Here is a 17,522-nt window from a genome sequence, read left to right on the forward strand (position 1 = left end):
TGGAGACCAGCGTCGGCGAGACACGTGAGGACATGCTTTAGGCGGAGAAGGTGAGAAGAAAAGTCGGTAGAGAAAACTACGATGTCATCTAGATAACAAAGACAGGTCTGCCACTTGAGTCCACGAAGAACAGTGTCCATCAGGCGCTCGAAAGTAGCTGGGGCATTGCAAAGGCCAAAGGGCATAACGTTGAACTCGTATAAGCCATCCGGTGTTATAAAGGCAGTTTTCGAGCGGTCATCATCAGCCATCGGTACCTGCCAGTAGCCGGAGCGCAAATCCCAAGAGGAGAAATACTTGGCTCCCTGTAAACAGTCCAAGGCGTCGTCGATTCGCGGCAGAGGATAGACATCTTTACGCGTGATTTTGTTTAGCCAACGGTAATCGACGCAAAACCGGATGGAACCATCTTTCTTGGTGACCAAAACAACCGGAGCAGCCCATGGACTGTTAGATGGCTGTATGACGCCCCGGCGAAGCATGTCGTCCACGTTATTAGCAATGACTTGGTGCTCAGAGGCCGACACGCGATAAGGACGCTGTCGTGAAGGTGCGTTTGTACCAGGGTCGATTGTGTGCGTAACGACAGACGTGCGACCCAGCGTAGGCGAATGTACTTTTTTATTGATGCGGACACGCGATGCTTTGCGTTGGCTGTTCCATTAAGCTTGTTTGCTTATTGCATATAACATATATATATATATATATATATATATATATATATATATATATATATATATATATATATATATATATATATATATATATATGTATATATATAAACAGCTGTAATTATTCCCTATAAGCTTGAATTTGGGATAGTAGTATGTAATTAACAATTTTGTAGCACAAGAGGGCCCTCCACCATTGTTTTCACATGCCCACGTCCGCTGTTCAGAGACGCAAATATATTGACCGAAAAAGAAAGAAAAACAATAGAAACAATACAGGAAATTAAGTAACGTTCCTTTTTATTTTATTTCAGGAAAAACAGCCCACAGCGCGGAAGAATGCAGATTTCGTACAGTTACACGGGAAATGCGTTTCCCGTTCTATAAACATTGAATTGTGTGTGTGTGTGTGTGTGTGTGTGTGTGTGTGTGTGTGTGTGTGTGTGTGTGTGTGTGTGTGTGTGTGTGTGTGTGTGTGTGTGTGTGTGTGTGTGTGTGTGTGTGTGTGTGTGTGTGTGTGTGTGTGTGTGTGTGTGTGTGTGTGTGTGTGTGTGTGTGTGTGTGTGTGTGTGTGTGTGTGTGTGTGTGTGTGTGTGTGTGTGTGTGTGTGTGTGTGTGTGTGTGTGTGTGTGTGTGTGTGTGTGTGTGTGTGTGTGTGTGTGTGTGTGTGTGTGTGTGTGTGTGTGTGTGTGTGTGTGTGTGTGTGTGTGTGTGTGTGTGTGTGTGTGTGTGTGTGTGTGTGTGTGTGTGTGTGTGTGTGTGTGTGTGTGTGTGTGTACGTGCGTCCGTGCCTGCGTGCGAGCGAGCGAGCCCGCGCATGTCCACATGCACGCACGCACGCGCGAGGCGGAGATGCATTACTGGGGACGCTGTCATCAAAATTCTGGTCTATGGCCTGTTTAGGCTCTCGATTATGAAAAAAATAAAATCCTTCCCTCCAGGCAATGACGAGGTAATAGGCGATGAGCAAACGTCATAGTCCAAGCGGCGTGCTATGTTGCGGTGGCCTGCTCCGTTTACGAATGCATGCACGCGAACTAAACAAGCATTTCATGTCAGCTGTCGTAGACCAGCGCATGAGCTTAATATCACGTGTATAACGTAGGAAACCTCTCATTATGTATACGTACAGAGTCAAGCCCGAACATATCAAACCAGGATATATGGAATTACTTGTTGCATCGAACAAGTACATTATCCCCTTCAAAATCCAGTGAAAAATTGTATGTAGGGCAACCTCGCCATATTTAAATCTCCAATTTCACCAGTCATTCGACGTATCCAAAGGCGCACTGCGCACCTGAAAGCGGTCTTTAACAGCTGTATTCGACCACTTTCCTCGCATGGCCGTTGAACACTTGCTGATTGTGTACGTGCCATGAAAATGCTTGACACGGAAACAGTGAGGAGTGCTTGGAAGCGTCCTCCTTGTACTTATTCTCAACTATGTCACTGTAAGGAGGTGAAGCGTGCCTAATCAAAGCTTACCAGCGGCCCTATAGCTCGCCAGGCGTATTTCGGTCGTTGGTGCCGAAGGCGTTGAAGAAGCCGTCCGTGCCTTAATTTCAATTAGTGGTTGCTCATTTTAAAGCGCACTTTTTAGCAAGCACCGACATCTGCAGCATGAATGAAAATAAAGTCCAGTCGGGCCTAATAACGTCTATAGCGAGTGGTGTGTTGTGAGAATGCATCACTGGCGTGCATTCATGAGTTTAGGTTTCAGAAAAGGATATGTATCGCCATTTTTACATATATACAATTGTGGATTATCTCGAGCTGTTCAGCAATCCCATTCCAGTTCGATGTATCCGGATTCGACTATAGTAGCACCTCACACACAGTATTGGAAACGGGTGCGCAGTGGGCGGAGGGGCTGTGGGTCAAGTGGAGGCCATCGGCCCAGCGGGCATCGCGACCCCACTGCGTTGGCAGAGTCTGTGTGAAGTGGGACTGAGAAATGAACAAAAGCAAAAAGAAAAAGAAAATGCTAATGGTATTCAGGTTCAAAATTGAGATGCACTTTGAGCACTGCACTCGGAAGTAACACCTCCCTGGCAGGTGTTACTTCCGAGTTACGCGCAATATCCATAAGAGTATACGCTCTGACGCGGCGCTTCTCGGCGGGATTTTCTGAGCGGCCGAAGAATCCTCTGAACGGGCGCGCACGTTCTGATCACAGCAGAAAGAAAAAAAAAAAAGAAAAAAAAAGAAAAGAAAGAAAAAAAAGAAAGAAGGGACACTAGGGCACCATGACAGATATACTCGTGGTAAAATAAAGCCACAGAGAGAGAGAGAGAGGAATGGGGAGAGATAAAGAATCAAAGCAGCCGATACCCATGTCTAGGCAACTGAGCGGCGCTCCAGCGTGCGGAGATCGAGAGATTCGAGAGTGCCGGCGGTACGGTCTGTGGCGAGTCGTCCCGCGCAGCACTGCCGGGGGAGCCGCACATGGCGGAGGGGGGCTGAAGCAAGGGGAGACGCGGGGCCGACCGCCATCTAAAAACCCTTCGCGTCGCCGCCAGCACACACCTCTTCTCTCTTTGTCTATCGGGGTCGATATTGCGGTCACGTACCTCGCGCGACCGGAAAGCACCTGCAGATCAGCATTGCTAGTCCAGAAGGCGTAGCCGGCACCAGATTAAAAGACAAAGACAGAGAAAAAAACGCTACTAATAAGAGAGAAAATGCACCACGCCCCCCCCCCCCCCCCCTTCCCACATCCATTCACTTCCCTCGTTCTTCACCCTCTGTTTAGTGATGGCCTCCCCTACAACAGCCCTTCTTCATTAATTTCTTTTTAGTTTCTTCTCTCTGCCACTCTGCAGTTTTGTGGGGTTGAAAAAAAAAAAGGTTGGTTTGGGGCAGAGTCGAAACAAGGGCGACACGAAATTTACACACCGTGCGTTTCTCTTGTCTATTTTTTTCTTTCGACTGCTCGCGCGCTTACGTAAAATACGTGCGCGCTGCGTACAACCCGAAGCAGGGACGAAACGGCGATATGCATCGAAGGAGGGAGCTCGATCGAGGAACTTCAAACGTGACTCCGTAGTAGCAAGGAAGTATCCGCCGAAGCCTGCGGTTAACTAACGGAAGACGAAATAAGCTCGATCGACGTATTCGCCTAAGTTCGGAAAATATCCAAGGTTCTACGGCCACCAGTGCATTTGCTGATATTTATTACTCGTTGGGGATCTGCCATTTTTTTTTTCGAGTTTAAGTTATTTTGTAGTCGGATCACAAGATTTTACGAACACATTCAAAGTCCTTGTAGTGCCCTCTTGGGTGGCGCCGGGAACCCGGATATCGCGCGCCGCCCGGCGAAGAAAATAAAGACGGCGCCTAGTCGTGGCTCGTGAAGCCTCTGCAGGCAGTCTTTTTCTGGTGCAAATCAACAGCAGTCTTGCTCCTTCGCTCCTGAGGCGTTAGGCCTTCATCTGATTACCTAGGACGAGAAATGATCGATCCTGCTGCATCCACGGAACAAGGCTCACGTCCGCAGGACGTTTCGTCACTGCAGGTTCGTCTCCCACCTTTCTGGCCCCAGAACCCACAAGTTTGGTTCCACCAGATCGAGGCTCAATTTTGTGTTGCCCGCATCAGCTTGGCGACGACGCGATACTATGTCGCCTCGAGCCTTCCTCCCGACGTTACCTGCGAGTTCTCTGACGTTGTCTCAGCCCCCATGGGTGATACACATATACCATATCAGCACCTGAAAACCAAGGTGCTGGAGAGATTTATGCCTTCGGAGCGCTCCCGCCTCCAGTAGCTCCTACCGAGGAAGACCTTGGCGATCGCCGCCCTTCCCAGCTTCTGGCCGGATGTGCCAGCTTTTCCTCCAACGCTTCCCCAGCCCATCCGCCTCACCCTCGCGGCGGCTCGTGACGCCACGCTCTACCGCCTGGTTGAGCTCGCCGATAACATTCATGAGGCGACCTCCCCATCCGTCACTGCGGTTTTGCCGCCTAGAGAGCCGGCGATTTCGCGCCTGGAGGCCCATCTCGATAAGCTTGCCGCCTTAGTCGCCGCCCTCCGCAGATTGCCCCAGGAGATCCGGCCAACTCGTCTGGATCATCGCGCTATTCCGCGCACATGTCAAGCTCGACGTCCCATTCCTCCGGCTCTCTGCTGGTACCACCGGTGTTTTCGACACCGGGCCACGAAGTGTACATACACACCCCTGTTCGTGGTCGGGAAACGCTCGCCGGGATCTCTAACGGCGGCGTGTAGTCCCGCTAGTCGTCCGAGCCGCCCATTTATAGTAAATGACACATTCTCCAGCGCTCGGTTCCTTATGGACACGGGGGCGGAAATCAGCGTGGTTCCACCGACTAAGGCTAATCGTTCCAAGTCATCTGCGCAGTCGCTCCGTGCTGCCAACACCTCTTTTATTGCCACGTGCGGACTAAGATCTCTCACCCTCTACTTTGAGCTACGCCGCACTTTTTGATGGGTATCCTTCATATCAGACGTGGTTCACCCGTTCATCGGCTCGGACGTCCTCTCATACTTCGACTTGAACGTCAGCGTGCGGCCTCGTCGCCTTACTAACGGTCTGACTCATCTCTCCATCTCGGGAGTCTCGACCGACCTTGCTCCCATGGGCATCCGCACTCTGATACCTTCCTCCAAGTTCGAAAACTTGCTAGCGGGTTTCCCGGAGCTGACCAAGCCATGCAACCTCACTCAGGCGCCGAAATATACGGCGACACACCACATCATCACCCGGAATACACCCACAGCTGCTCGACCACGCCGCCTGTTTGGAGACCGTCTCGCTATTACCAAACGTGAGTTTGACCACATGCTGCAGTTCGGCATTATATACGCCCGTCGACCAGCGAGCGGGCGTCTCCGATGCGTCTAGTGCCCAAGCGGGATTCCGGTGACTGGCGTCCCTACGGCGTCCCTGTGGAGATTATCGGGCGTTGAATGCTAAGACTGTCCACGACAGCTATCCGCTGCCCCACATCCAAGACATTACGTCGCACCTCGCCGGCTACATCACTTTTAGCAGAGTTGACCTGGTGAAGGCTTATGACCAAATTCCCATCGAACCCGCCGACATACCTAAGATCGCCATTACGACGCCCTTTGGTTTGAGTATGTGCGGATGCTTTTTGGACTATGCAATTCGGCTCAAACATTCCAGCGGTTCATGGCCGAGGTCCCGCGGGGCCTACTATCTGTCTTCGCGTACCTGGATTATGTCCTCATCGCCAGCCCTACGCCTGAAGATCATGAGCAACACCTACGTGTTCTGTTCAAGCGTCAGCGGTCGTACGACCTGGTTGTGAACGCCTCCAAGTGTGTTTTGGTGGCTCTGAACTCGAGTTTCGGGTCATCACATATCCTCGGAAGGTATCCATCCTCTCGTGTTCACCGTCCAGGCCATCAAGAATTATTCCCAGCCTACAACACTCCTCCAGTTGCGGCAATTCCTGGGGCTGGTAGTTTTCCAGGCGCTTCATCCACACTATGCAGAGCTACTTCGCCCTCTCACTGACCTCCTTCGGTCAACTGCTGGCCCGTTCTCCGCCATTTCTTGGTCATCAGAAGCCCAGACCGCCTTTACTGCTGCAAAACAAGCAGTCGCAAAAGTCGTGCTTCTGGTCCATCCGGGCAGCAACGCCCCACCGAGATTGATGGTGGATGCATCCAGCGTAGCCGTTGGAGCTGTCTTACAGCAGTATATTAACTCCGAGTGGAGACCCTTGTCGTTTTAATCTCGGATGCTACTTCTTTTTGATACCCGCTACAGCGTCTTTGGCCGAGAGCTCCTGGCCATCTACTCCGCTATACAGCACTTTCGGCATTTTGTAGAAGGATGCCAATTTCACGTGATAACCGACCATAAGCTTCTGGTGTATGTATTCCGCACCAACTCGTCGAAGAACGTCTCACGCAAACTCCGCAAAGTCATATCTCGAAGTTAACTACCGACATTCGCTACCGACTTCGAAGGGGTCAAGTGGATGCAGGTAGCACAGAACCGGGGTAATTGGAGAAATATGGGAGAGGCCTTCGCCCTACAGTGGGTATAGTCAGGGTGATGTAGATGATGATGATGATGATTCGCTATGTACAATTGGTGCCACCAACATTGCCGCTGATGCCCTCTCTCGTATTGCCACGATAGAAACTCCATCTCCCGCCGTGGACTGGGCCGCATTCTCTTCCGCCCTGCAGAATGACCGTGATCTTGCCGCTTTTAAAGAGAACCCTCGTTCCCTCCAACTACGGCTTGTGCCCCGTCCCTGCTTTCCTGAGCCCTTGTGGTGCGATGTTCAACAGACCTCCGCGCCCTTTTGTTCCGGCTTCGCTACGTCGCCCCAACTTCCATTCTCTACATGACATATGCCATCCAGGCATTCGGGCTACTCAGCGACTTCTCACCCAGCGCTATGTTTGGCCCGGAACCAATGCTGATGTGCGCACTTAGACGCGCCTGTGTCTGCCCTGCTAGACGACGAAGGTCTGTCGTCATACCAAGACGCCTTCCCAGGCCTTCCTACTACCTGACCGTCGTTCTGACCATGCACATCTCGACATCGTGGGCCCTCTACGAGTGTCTCGAGGCTACATTTATACCCTGACCATAGTCGACCGCTTCACTCGCTGGCCGAAAGCTGTCCCCATTCCTGACATCACCACGGAGACTGTTTCCTACGCCTTCATCCCTGCTTGGCTATCTCGATTTGGTTGTCATAGCACCGCGACGACCGACCGCGGCCGCCAGTTTGAGTCCTCCCTGTTTGCTTCCCTTAATAATATTCTCGCCGCCAAGCATTGCCGTACCACTGCATATCACCTGTGTGCCAACGGCATGGTGGAACGCCCTCACCGCCAATTGAAGGCCGCCCTAGCTGCTCGCCTCAATTGCGCCAATTGCGCCCAGGGTCGACTCTTTACCTCTTGTGTTCCTTGGCCTACGGGCCGTCATCCGGGAAGACTTACAGTGTTCAGCTGCAGAGCTGGTGTATGGTAGTGCTCTGCGTCTTCCAGGAGACTTCTTTACATCACAGCATCTCCCAGCTCAGCCCCAAGAATTCCTTCAACGCCTGTTGGGCTGCGTTAAAGACCTACTCCACCGCGTCCGTCCCGCCACCATACCATTTTTGTACACCCTGACCTGGCCACTTCGACCTACGTTTTTGTGCGCCGCGATGCTGTCTGAACTCCACTAATATCGGCTTACGACGGACCTTTCTGCGTTCTCCACCGCACTCTGAAAACCACTGCCCTCCTACAAAACGGCCGGGCAGAGACCGTCAGCCTAGGCCGCCTTAAGCCGGCTTACATGGAGACCGCACTGGGCAGTCCTCGCATCGCCGCCTGACCTCCTGCTCCAGTGCCATCACCGGCTCTCTGTTCGTTTCGACTTCCAGTCAAGGCGGGGGGCCCTGTAGCGCCATGTTGGGTGGCACGGGAACCCGGATATCGCGCGCTGCCCGGTGAAGAAAAGGCAGTCTTGTTCTGGTGCCAATCAACAGCAGTCTCGTTCCTTCATTTTCGCGCCCACAGGTGTACAGCAATGGAGCCAGTTGGTTGATCATCCGTGTTCCCAAGTACCGCATTTGAAACAGTGCCCATTACAAGGCTTACTTGATTACGTACGAAGTGTAAGCCGCGTGCATTCAAATATTGTTTAAAGCTTCGCCGACGAGAAGGTGGAAAATGACAAGGAATATATGAAAAGGAATGGACGAACTTGAACAGCACATTTCCTTTCTTTAAAAAAAATGTAATAAATGCCAGACCTAGACAATCCCAAATCATCGTGATCAGATAACAGCTTTTTTTTCTTCCTGAAAATGCATTAACGTAGAGCAAATTTCTGGAAGCATCCATTCTGATTCATAACCATAACAGACACAGCTGCGAAAGGAGCTGCCCCAACAAAAAAACATGACCGACAGACGACATCATTTCTTACACATAATTTAGTTTATAAAAAAGCACAAGGAACTTGAACGCCGCCTCTCGGAAAACGTTTATACCAGCGTTCATTACGGAAACTAAGCGCTGTTTCATTTTCATGGTATTTTTTCTGTTGCGGCTCTGCTTGTCGTAAAATGAAGTTTTCTAGCCATGGTGAGTTACTTCTACAGTCAGTGCAGAGCTATGAATCCTTCCGTTGGTCCCCGCACAACTCAGAATTTTCTCCTATTCTCACTAAACGACGCGAAGCATTCGTAAGCAGTGGAGCTAGCGTGCCCGCTTGTAAGGCCGACAAATACATATACCGGTAACCGCCGCGCACTTGCTAATCATAAGTGTATGGGGGAGGGAGGAGCAGACACTGAGCGCTCGGGGGCCATATTTCATTGGTCATAATGTCAGCCACTGGTCGCTCCACACAGTGCACACTGGATTCTGCCACGCTTACCTTGGTCGTGTGGTGGTGCATCGGGGGCAAGGTGGCTGACTTGGGTTTCTCGTAGATGGGAGCCATGGCCATCAGGGAGTCGTCCGGCGATGACGCCCAGCCGTTGTCTGCGCACCAACACATACACAATGCATTGTGAGCGATCGGGCAGGCATGCCAGGACGGCATGGGATTATAAAACCCAGAAGAGCGTATACAGGATTGAACCCTTTAAGCTCAGTACTGGTTCGGAAAATAAATGCCTTCATCATTCCAGGGGAGACATAAGAGATTAGTCCTGCTCTGTCTGAAATGATTGCGCAGCAAATTATTCTATCGTACGCTTGCGGTTTCTACGGTTTACACACCACAAAATAAGAAAGATTCCCGTATGCTTTCCGTGGTTTCCGTGATTCTCAGTGTCTATTGTGACCGATTACGCGCCATATATGTGAAACTCAGCCTGCTCACTCCTGTTGGCCTTTCAAAGGCTGAGGCCAGAGATCCACAAACTTGCTATACTAAAGGCCGTAATATGACGCACGCTATGCGTCACGTGCTCCTGCCATGCTGCTGTCCGGCCAGAGAGTAGTCGGTCCGACATAAACGCACAGCATGTACTGATGCCGAATGCAACCCCCCCCCCCCCCCCCCCGTTCCCCCACATACATATGAAAGCGATGGAGGCAAAAGAGAAACGTAGTTCGAAGTGAGGAGGTATGAAAAAAAAAGGAGGCAAGAGATGCATCACTGAGAACGCAGTCATTAAAACAGAGCCTGGGTTTAGGCTCTCGATTATGAAAAATAATCCTTCCCTCCCTCGGTAATGACGAGGTTATCGGCGAAACTGCACTTTCTTTTCGGGAAAGAAATCGCTATTTTGAGAATGCACGGGCAGAACCAGGCTAGAACCTTAAGAGTTCCGAGATTGTGATTAAGGGCGATGCCGCTATGGCCACCTTTTTTGTAAGACTCGTACTAAACTGAGCGCAACAGTTCCAAGCTAAAAAGGCACAGAAAAAAGTCTCAGGACGGTTTCTAGGCATTCAGCTCGAGCGAATGCCCGCGCAAGGGGTAATAATAACTAGTACGCAGTTCCGAATAGCTCTTTTGGCGTCGAATGGTCAGAACGCTCACCTTCCATGCGAAAACCTCGAGAGGACACACGACCTTCGGAGCACTCAATGACGCCTGGAAGTGCGCGCGCGATACCCCAGTATCCTTCCGACTACCAAACAGCGAGAGCTGAGAACTCCGCGCTCAACAGCACAGCTTGAGTCATTTCTTTGCAGCGCCAGCGAAGCGACGGGCTATAGAACGCCAGAGCTCCGAGGCAGCGTCCCCGCGTCTGCTGCCGCTCATGGCTTGGATTGCGTTTGTTGTCTTACGGTGCGCAGCAGATATATAAACGGCTGACATAACTCGTGAGCTACGCGAGCTGTTTCTCGCCCCGCCGCCAGTTGCTGCTGCTGCTACTGAATGTGCAGCGACCTGCTGGTTCACGCGACGAGGCGGAACTCCGCTGGAACCGTGTCTCGGTCCAGGTGGCGTAATCTTTCAGATGAACGCACACCGCTCGTGCGGGGCTGCGCTGACACTTCTATGGAGAGCGAGCTAGAAAGGGAGTACGCTTGGACTCGCCAGGCGACGCAGCTGTGAATCCTAAGAAAAGGAAACAATGAATTCCGTTCCACCTTTAATTTTTTTTATTACATTTTGCTTCTTTTCTGAACTTCCACCGCGCCACAGTCTCTCTGACTGGCTAAATGGAGCTTTATTAGACGTATTGTCAGCGCGAGCCGTGACCGTGGCCAAGCTCGGCTGTATCAGATACGCGCAGAATGCATTCCGTGACCAGAGCCTCTCGGTGAGCGCCTGTGTGTTCGCTGGATCGGCCGGTGTGTGCGCGACGTTTTTTTCCAAGTGAAGGAACTCGTTGGAATAAATAATACAGGTGCTGCATCCTAAATCCCTCCGCCCGACCTGACATGATGCTGACGATCTATGGTTTGCGCATTTACCTATACTGCATGGCGAGTTCGTAGTTTCTTTTACAGTGCTCGTGATGGACACATTATCCGTCAGCCGCACCAAGTAGTATGGCGTCAAAGATTCTGGGCGATGCTAAGGAAACCCGTTAGGCAAGAAGACTGCAGCGTATACGTCAAAGCAGTTTGGCTGGAAACGACGGCACCGCGTGTCGCCACGACATTCTTCGCAGATGCCGGGACAGTCCAGCGTGCAGTGCCTATTGCAGTGACCGCCGTTCCTGACACTGCGCTCCCGGATGTCTGACGATTTCCTTCGAGCGCAGTGCACATTCGGGCCAAAACTCTAGCGCAGGCGCACTGCACCGTTCGTCGGGAATGCACCAGGGGCACGCATTCGCCTGACGCGGCGGCGAGTGTACACACGTGAGTGGTAGACAAAGCTGTTTTCGGTGAGAGGTACTTTGAGGTCATCTTGAATACATTATGAATCTGAACTTGGTCTGTAGAAGTAGACATGCAGTTACGTTCTAACGACAAACACGTTACTTATCTGAAAATCCTCGCAGCGCGAGAAAGTACCTTCTTAACTGCGGGTTAGTTGCCTAATACAGCGGCCAGGGAAGCTGCCTACGCACGCGCCCTGGGTTCCAATCATGGTCGCGGGCGTATGCTTTTTTTTTTGTTCTACGCATTTTATTTATTACGAGTCCATCACGTGATGCGTGACGTCAAACTGTGACGACGGCAGTGTGGCTTCAGTACCCCAAGGGTTCACCCCAACACTGGTCGGCGCGTTCTTTCGTTCTGTGCGTGCGCGAAATCAAAAGAATATTTGTATGAACGAACAACAGTAAACCAGCCATTTCCGTTTTTCGGTTTTAGATTTCGTTCTACGATTGTTTCTAGCCACAGTTGCAAGCGAGCATGGAGGTGAGAGCCGGAAGTTAATGCAGAATGGCGTCGCGCATGCGCATATGATCGCGCGCCGGCGAATGTTATGGTAGCTTCTTGCCTTACTGCATAGTTCTGTATACTTGCAGAGAACCGCCTTTAGCCTTAAAAAATGCCGCTGAAGCTGAAAAATGTAGTACAAGTGTCGGTATGACCACCGGATGTGTTAGCTGGCACACTTCGCTACGTAGCAGGCTTTGTGCGTGGATTTCTGACAAAAACCTACATGTCGCTTTTCCTTTTCAAACAGGCATCACGGAATCAATATATAAGGAGTATTTACGTGACATTAAAGATGACGTCAGTGCGCAGCCGAAGCCAGCTTGGCGTCCTGTTCTGACTAGTGCGGTCGGTGGCTAAGCTACTCATGTGTGTCCGTTTTCTCTGTTACTCTACCTCATGCCAAGACTGATGTAATGAAAACTAAATCGGCATCATATGAGCGACAGTTTGAACTATCTGAAAAATCTGCGCGCTGTAGATTGTGACCAGTACATCTAAAAAATGGAACTATGCGGCACCGACCCGTTTGCAGTCCATGTCAGCATGGACCTGTGACCGCGCATAAGTATGCGCGACATTCATTAGTTGCTTATGCTACCTACGGACGAGCTTCGTCACAAGAAACCAACTGAAAGCCTACATATCGCTCGGCGGACACAATTACGTTACAAGGGGCTGGAGAGCCGTGGCTAGAACAAACTCACGCTTTGCGCAATTACACGCGTACAGTAGAATGCTTCTCTCAGCTAAAACCGCTGAATCCTTGCAGCTCAAATTTCGCACAGCAATAGCATTTGATCGTCATATTTCTTTTATACCAAACTTGTTTTTGGTGCTTATTTCACTCGATTAGAATAAGTCGGATGTTTGCATCATATGTGGCGGAAACGTGCAGCAAAAGCAAAACACGCCACAGCGATGGCACCCGTGGCGCCACCTCGTTGCGTTGTGAGCTCGAGAAGATTTTTTGCGATGAAAAACTCTTCAAGTTTAGTAAAGTTTCGGCCAATATATGTTTCGCTGATTATTATTAATGAATAATTTCATAAAGCTCTTCAAAACTTCCGCAAAACAACTTTGTCCTTCTATGTTCCTTCGCCGAATCTCTACGGCAGCGTTGCTGTAAACACAAGATAACGACACAAGTGCCATCGCTGAGACAGCGGCTGGTTTGGCTTGGTTGGTGCCACATATGATGCAAACATCCGACTTCTAATCGAATGAGACAAGTACCCCAAACAAGTTTGGTATCATATATATACTAACGGCAAAATACCATTTCTGCGCGATATTTGAGCTACAAGAGTTGAGTGGTTTAGCCGGGAGCAACATTCTACGGCATGCACAACACGTGTTATCTATGGATCAGTTAAAGCCTCTGGTAATTAACTTTACTGCGCAAGCACATCAATCACTCTCAGAGATTTTCGACCCTTCATTTGAAGGTCTGGATTACCGCAAAACACGACGGGGAGGTAGGTGGTGCAATGCACGTGCATGGCTGGAAACGGGGAAGCTTGTTATCACAGTGCCGCGCTGCTCCTTTACCTAGAAAACGGCATGCGAGCGTGTGAAGAACAGTTGTACACATATCGCGACAACAGCTTGCTGCTAAAGCATCTCTGGACGAATCCAGCGTGGTTGACATGGACTTCTCATCTTCCGTGATACCCGCGAGTTTGAGCAGTGTCAGCCATAGTGACGTCGCAACTTGGAGCAGTTGTTTCTTTGGGTCGCACTCGCGTATTTTCGGAAGCTTGAGAAACCGATGTCTTTCGCGGAGCTCTTCAGCTCTTATGCCTGCTCTGTGTACGGCTATTACAGTCTACTACAGCGCAATAGACCATCGCTGCGATTGCCACTGCTTCATCGCACGACAGCACTTGATCCGCACCTTGGTCTTCGGTGGACCCAAGGATGGCCGACTGCACCAAATCTACCAACAACAGCGTCAGTGAATAGCCGTTTCGGCCACGCATTTGTATCAAAAAGGCGAAAATATATGGTCAGTTTTTAATCAAATATACTTGGCTATTATTCCCTCTTTTGCTGCTGGACAGAGAGGAGCATATTGAAAAATACCTATGCAGACGATTTTCACTGAGTTAAAAGGGGTTGCGGTTGGGCGTGCCTTTACTAAACGAGCCATTTAAAGATTTCAGCAGTGACCAAATCTGGTAATCGCTCCGTTCCTTTCAGTAACGGAACCGGTGCCGGAAGGCATCGATCACAGTTTCTCGTTAAATGCACATACAAGGATCCAACGCACGGCTTCTGGCCCCCGACCAGCAAGAAAAGGGATTTTGGCAATTTATTCATAAAATATATTTTACGCCTTACACACCATTTTCAAAGAAAAAGGGAAGGAGTAAAACAATGAGTCGAAATTAATTTTCAGACAGGCTCCCATCTACAAAGTATCCGAGAGGTAGTAATTTATCACTGCACTTTGCGTTAACTGTGGCGAGTCCGGATATTCTAGCAAATGCAGGCTGACCCAAGTGAGGAGGAAAGACAACTGGGCCAGATTGCCTGGAGGGAGGCACCAGGTGACGAACCATTCCGAACTGATGCGAACGCAATCTGCACTCCTGGTGTCAAAACCGGCGCGTTTGTTTCGACACCAATGCTTGGTCAGGTGCCGCCCACAGTTCACCGTGGTTCGGCGCGTGCTGGCATCTTACTACGAACTGGCCTGCCTGGATGGATGAATTTGCTGACTACAGGTTCGCGTCCGGACTACACGAGAAGCCGGACGAAGATCAAGCAAGGACTCTTCTCTATACAATGGGCAGAAAATCGCGGGAGATTCTTCGATCGTTGAACGTCAAAGACGAAGAAATGAAGGACCTCAGCTTCATAAAGTCGAAGCTTAATAGCTACTTCGTCCACACCAAGAATACAGTCTACGAGAGTGCTCGCTTTAATCAACGCAGCCAGCAGGTGGGCGAAACTGTAGTCGAGTTCACAACCGAGCTTATCAGGCTACAGACAGATGCGAGTTTAAGGACATGAAGGAACGCCTAATTAGAGACCGGTTCGTAGTCGGTCTACGGGAACAAGCGTTATTGGAGGAACTGTAGATGGATCCGAATGTCACGCTGAACATTGCTTTGGCAAACGCGCGTACGAGCGAAACGGTGAAGAAACAGTAAGCTGAGCTAAAAGGGGACGACAGTGCGATCCCAGACGCTTGCGTCGCCGCAGTAAAGTTTTAAAAAATGGCATGTAGAAACACGTTTACACGCAGGCAGAAGACTGCTAACCGCCAAAACAGCTGTAGTTTCTGCGCCGGACCATCTCATCCGAGAAGCAGTTTCCCAGCGCAACAAGAAAGGTGTAGGTTCTGTCGAAACTTAGGCCACTTTGGAAAAGCATGCCGCAAAAAGAAGCAAGCAGACGGGAATCTCGACGGTGTTTCCGAACCCGATAAGAAATTTCTCGGCACGCTTGAGCAGTCACAGAAAAGAGCTTCTGCGCACTTCGTCAAGGTGCTGATAAATGACCACGAGGTTGCCATGAAAGTGGATACTGGAGCCAAAGTGACAGTGGTAGGTGAAAATTTTCCTTTCCTTCTGCGTTCCTTGGGACAAGCGGGCAATCTTATCGGCCCGAGCAATGCAAGCATCCCTACAATCGGAAAGTTCGTCGCTGAAATTGGCTGGAAAGACAGCCGTTCACACCAAACTATTTACGTCGTGCACAACTTGCGCACGCCCCTGTTGGGACTGCCAGCTATCAAAGCTCTAGGAATTGTGCATTTTCTGGATGAGTTGTCGACTGCTGATGACATGGTACGCAAATATTCTTAAGTGTTCCTGGGGACAGGCTCCATAGCTGGGAACATACAATAAGTCTCGTGCCAAATGCAGTCCCGTATGCTGTGTCTACACCACGACGGATTCCTATACCCATGAAAGAAAAGGTCAAGGAAGAGCTCGACAGGCTAGAGCGAGAAGGAATGATAGAGAAGGTCGAAGAGCCGACAGAATGGTGCGCGCCTATTGTTACCGCGGTGATGCCGTCTGGAGCGGTTAGAATATGTGTCGACTTCACGCAACTGAACTAGTTTGTAACAAGGGAGCGCCTTCAGCTGCCAACAGTAGAGCAAATCATGAGTAGCTTTCAGGAAGCCAAGGTCTTCTCTAAACTGGGCGTCCATTCCGGTTTCTACGAAGTACAGCTTTCCAAGGAGTGTCAAAAACTAACCACTTTTATTTCGCTGTTTGGGTGGTACTGCTACTGCAGACTACCGTTCGAAATCACATCAACACCAGAAATTTTTCAAAGGAAGTTCTCGCAAGTCCTAGAAGGTCTAGACGGTGTACTGAACTATATGAATGACATTCTGGTATACGGCAAGAACAAGGTGGAGCATGACAACCGCTCTACGTAACGTGCTTGACCGACTACAAAAGACGGGCGTGACCCTCAACAAAGAAAGATGTTTCTCTGTCTAGCAGGTGAAATTCCTGGGCATTATTTTAAGACGCCAGTGGCGTGCGCCCAGACCCCGAGAAAGTTAGGGCCATCAAAGAGTTGCCCCAACCTGAAAATGTCGCGGAAGTTTGCTCATTATTGGGCATGATGAACCACTTCGCAAGGTTCCTTCCCGACGCTACGTCGATCGGCGGCTCTGCGCAGCCTCTTCAACAAACACAGCGACCGGTCTTGGGGAACACAACAGGAGGAAGCCTTTGAGAAAATCAAGGCAGCTCTGAGCTCGAGCAGGTGCCTGGCAAGGTACAACCCCGGGTACTAGACAATCGTGTCAGCAGACGCGTCTTCGCAAGGGCCTGGATCAGTTCTACTCCAGAACCAGCCGTCAGGCGAAATAAGGCCTGTAGCATATGCCTCCAGATCACTCACGAAAACCGAGCAGAGATACTCGCAGATGTAGAAGGCAGCGTTGGCTTTGACATGGGCAGCAGAACGCTTCGACGAATTTCTGCGAGGTCTCATGTTTTTGTTTGAAACTGATCATAAGCCTCTGGTTCCGCTACTGGGTCATGATCCTCTCGACTCTCTTCCACCGAGAATTCAAAGGTTCAAAATGCGTCTTATTCGGCACTCGTTTACACTTACGCATGTCTCAGGAAAACCCATAGCACTGACCAGCCTAGCACTACTGGTTGTGTTTTCTCCGACCATGCCCTTGGGCCTCCACGATCCCCTACTATTGGCTCGTGACATCTATTCGGAAAATATTTCGAATCGCACAGCTGTACAGAACGAAAGACAGCTGCGCGCAATCATGATTCCTGTTTAGCGCAGCCGCCACGACCAATTACATGCCGTATTCTGTAACCGAATGCGCTTCTTTTTACTTACTTACTTTTTGCTTTACATACCGCGCGAAGTATGCTGCTGTCAAAGAGAATCCAGTGCTCACTTCCACAAAAAATGTTGGTATCCTGCAGCGTAGCAGCTTAGGACCTCTTCTTTTCAACTTATATATTAATGACATTCTGGATATGACTACCGCATATTATATATGCTCATGATGTGGAATATTCTCATTCTGCTATCTTCTTATTT

At 50.1% G+C, this 17,522-nt stretch overlaps 1 protein-coding gene and 1 pseudogene across 1 annotated transcript in view; one reads left to right on the top strand and one right to left on the bottom strand.

The window, feature by feature from the left end:
* LOC146197713 (pleckstrin homology domain-containing family G member 5-like) overlaps positions 1–17,522 on the bottom strand; it is a 767,578-nt gene that overhangs the window by 670,664 nt on the left and 79,392 nt on the right. The window contains exon 3 of the mRNA XM_084599624.1: positions 9,061–9,167. Coding sequence (XP_084455750.1) covers positions 9,061–9,167 — 107 coding nt within the window. The remainder of the gene's footprint in view (positions 1–9,060; positions 9,168–17,522) is intronic.
* LOC146197715 (uncharacterized) lies at positions 9,189–15,984 on the top strand (annotated as a pseudogene).

Source organism: Amblyomma maculatum, chromosome 3 (genome assembly GCF_055883805.1).
Source record: "Amblyomma maculatum isolate TAMU_Amacu chromosome 3, ASM5588380v1, whole genome shotgun sequence".
Taxonomy (NCBI): Eukaryota; Metazoa; Arthropoda; class Arachnida; order Ixodida; family Ixodidae; genus Amblyomma; species Amblyomma maculatum.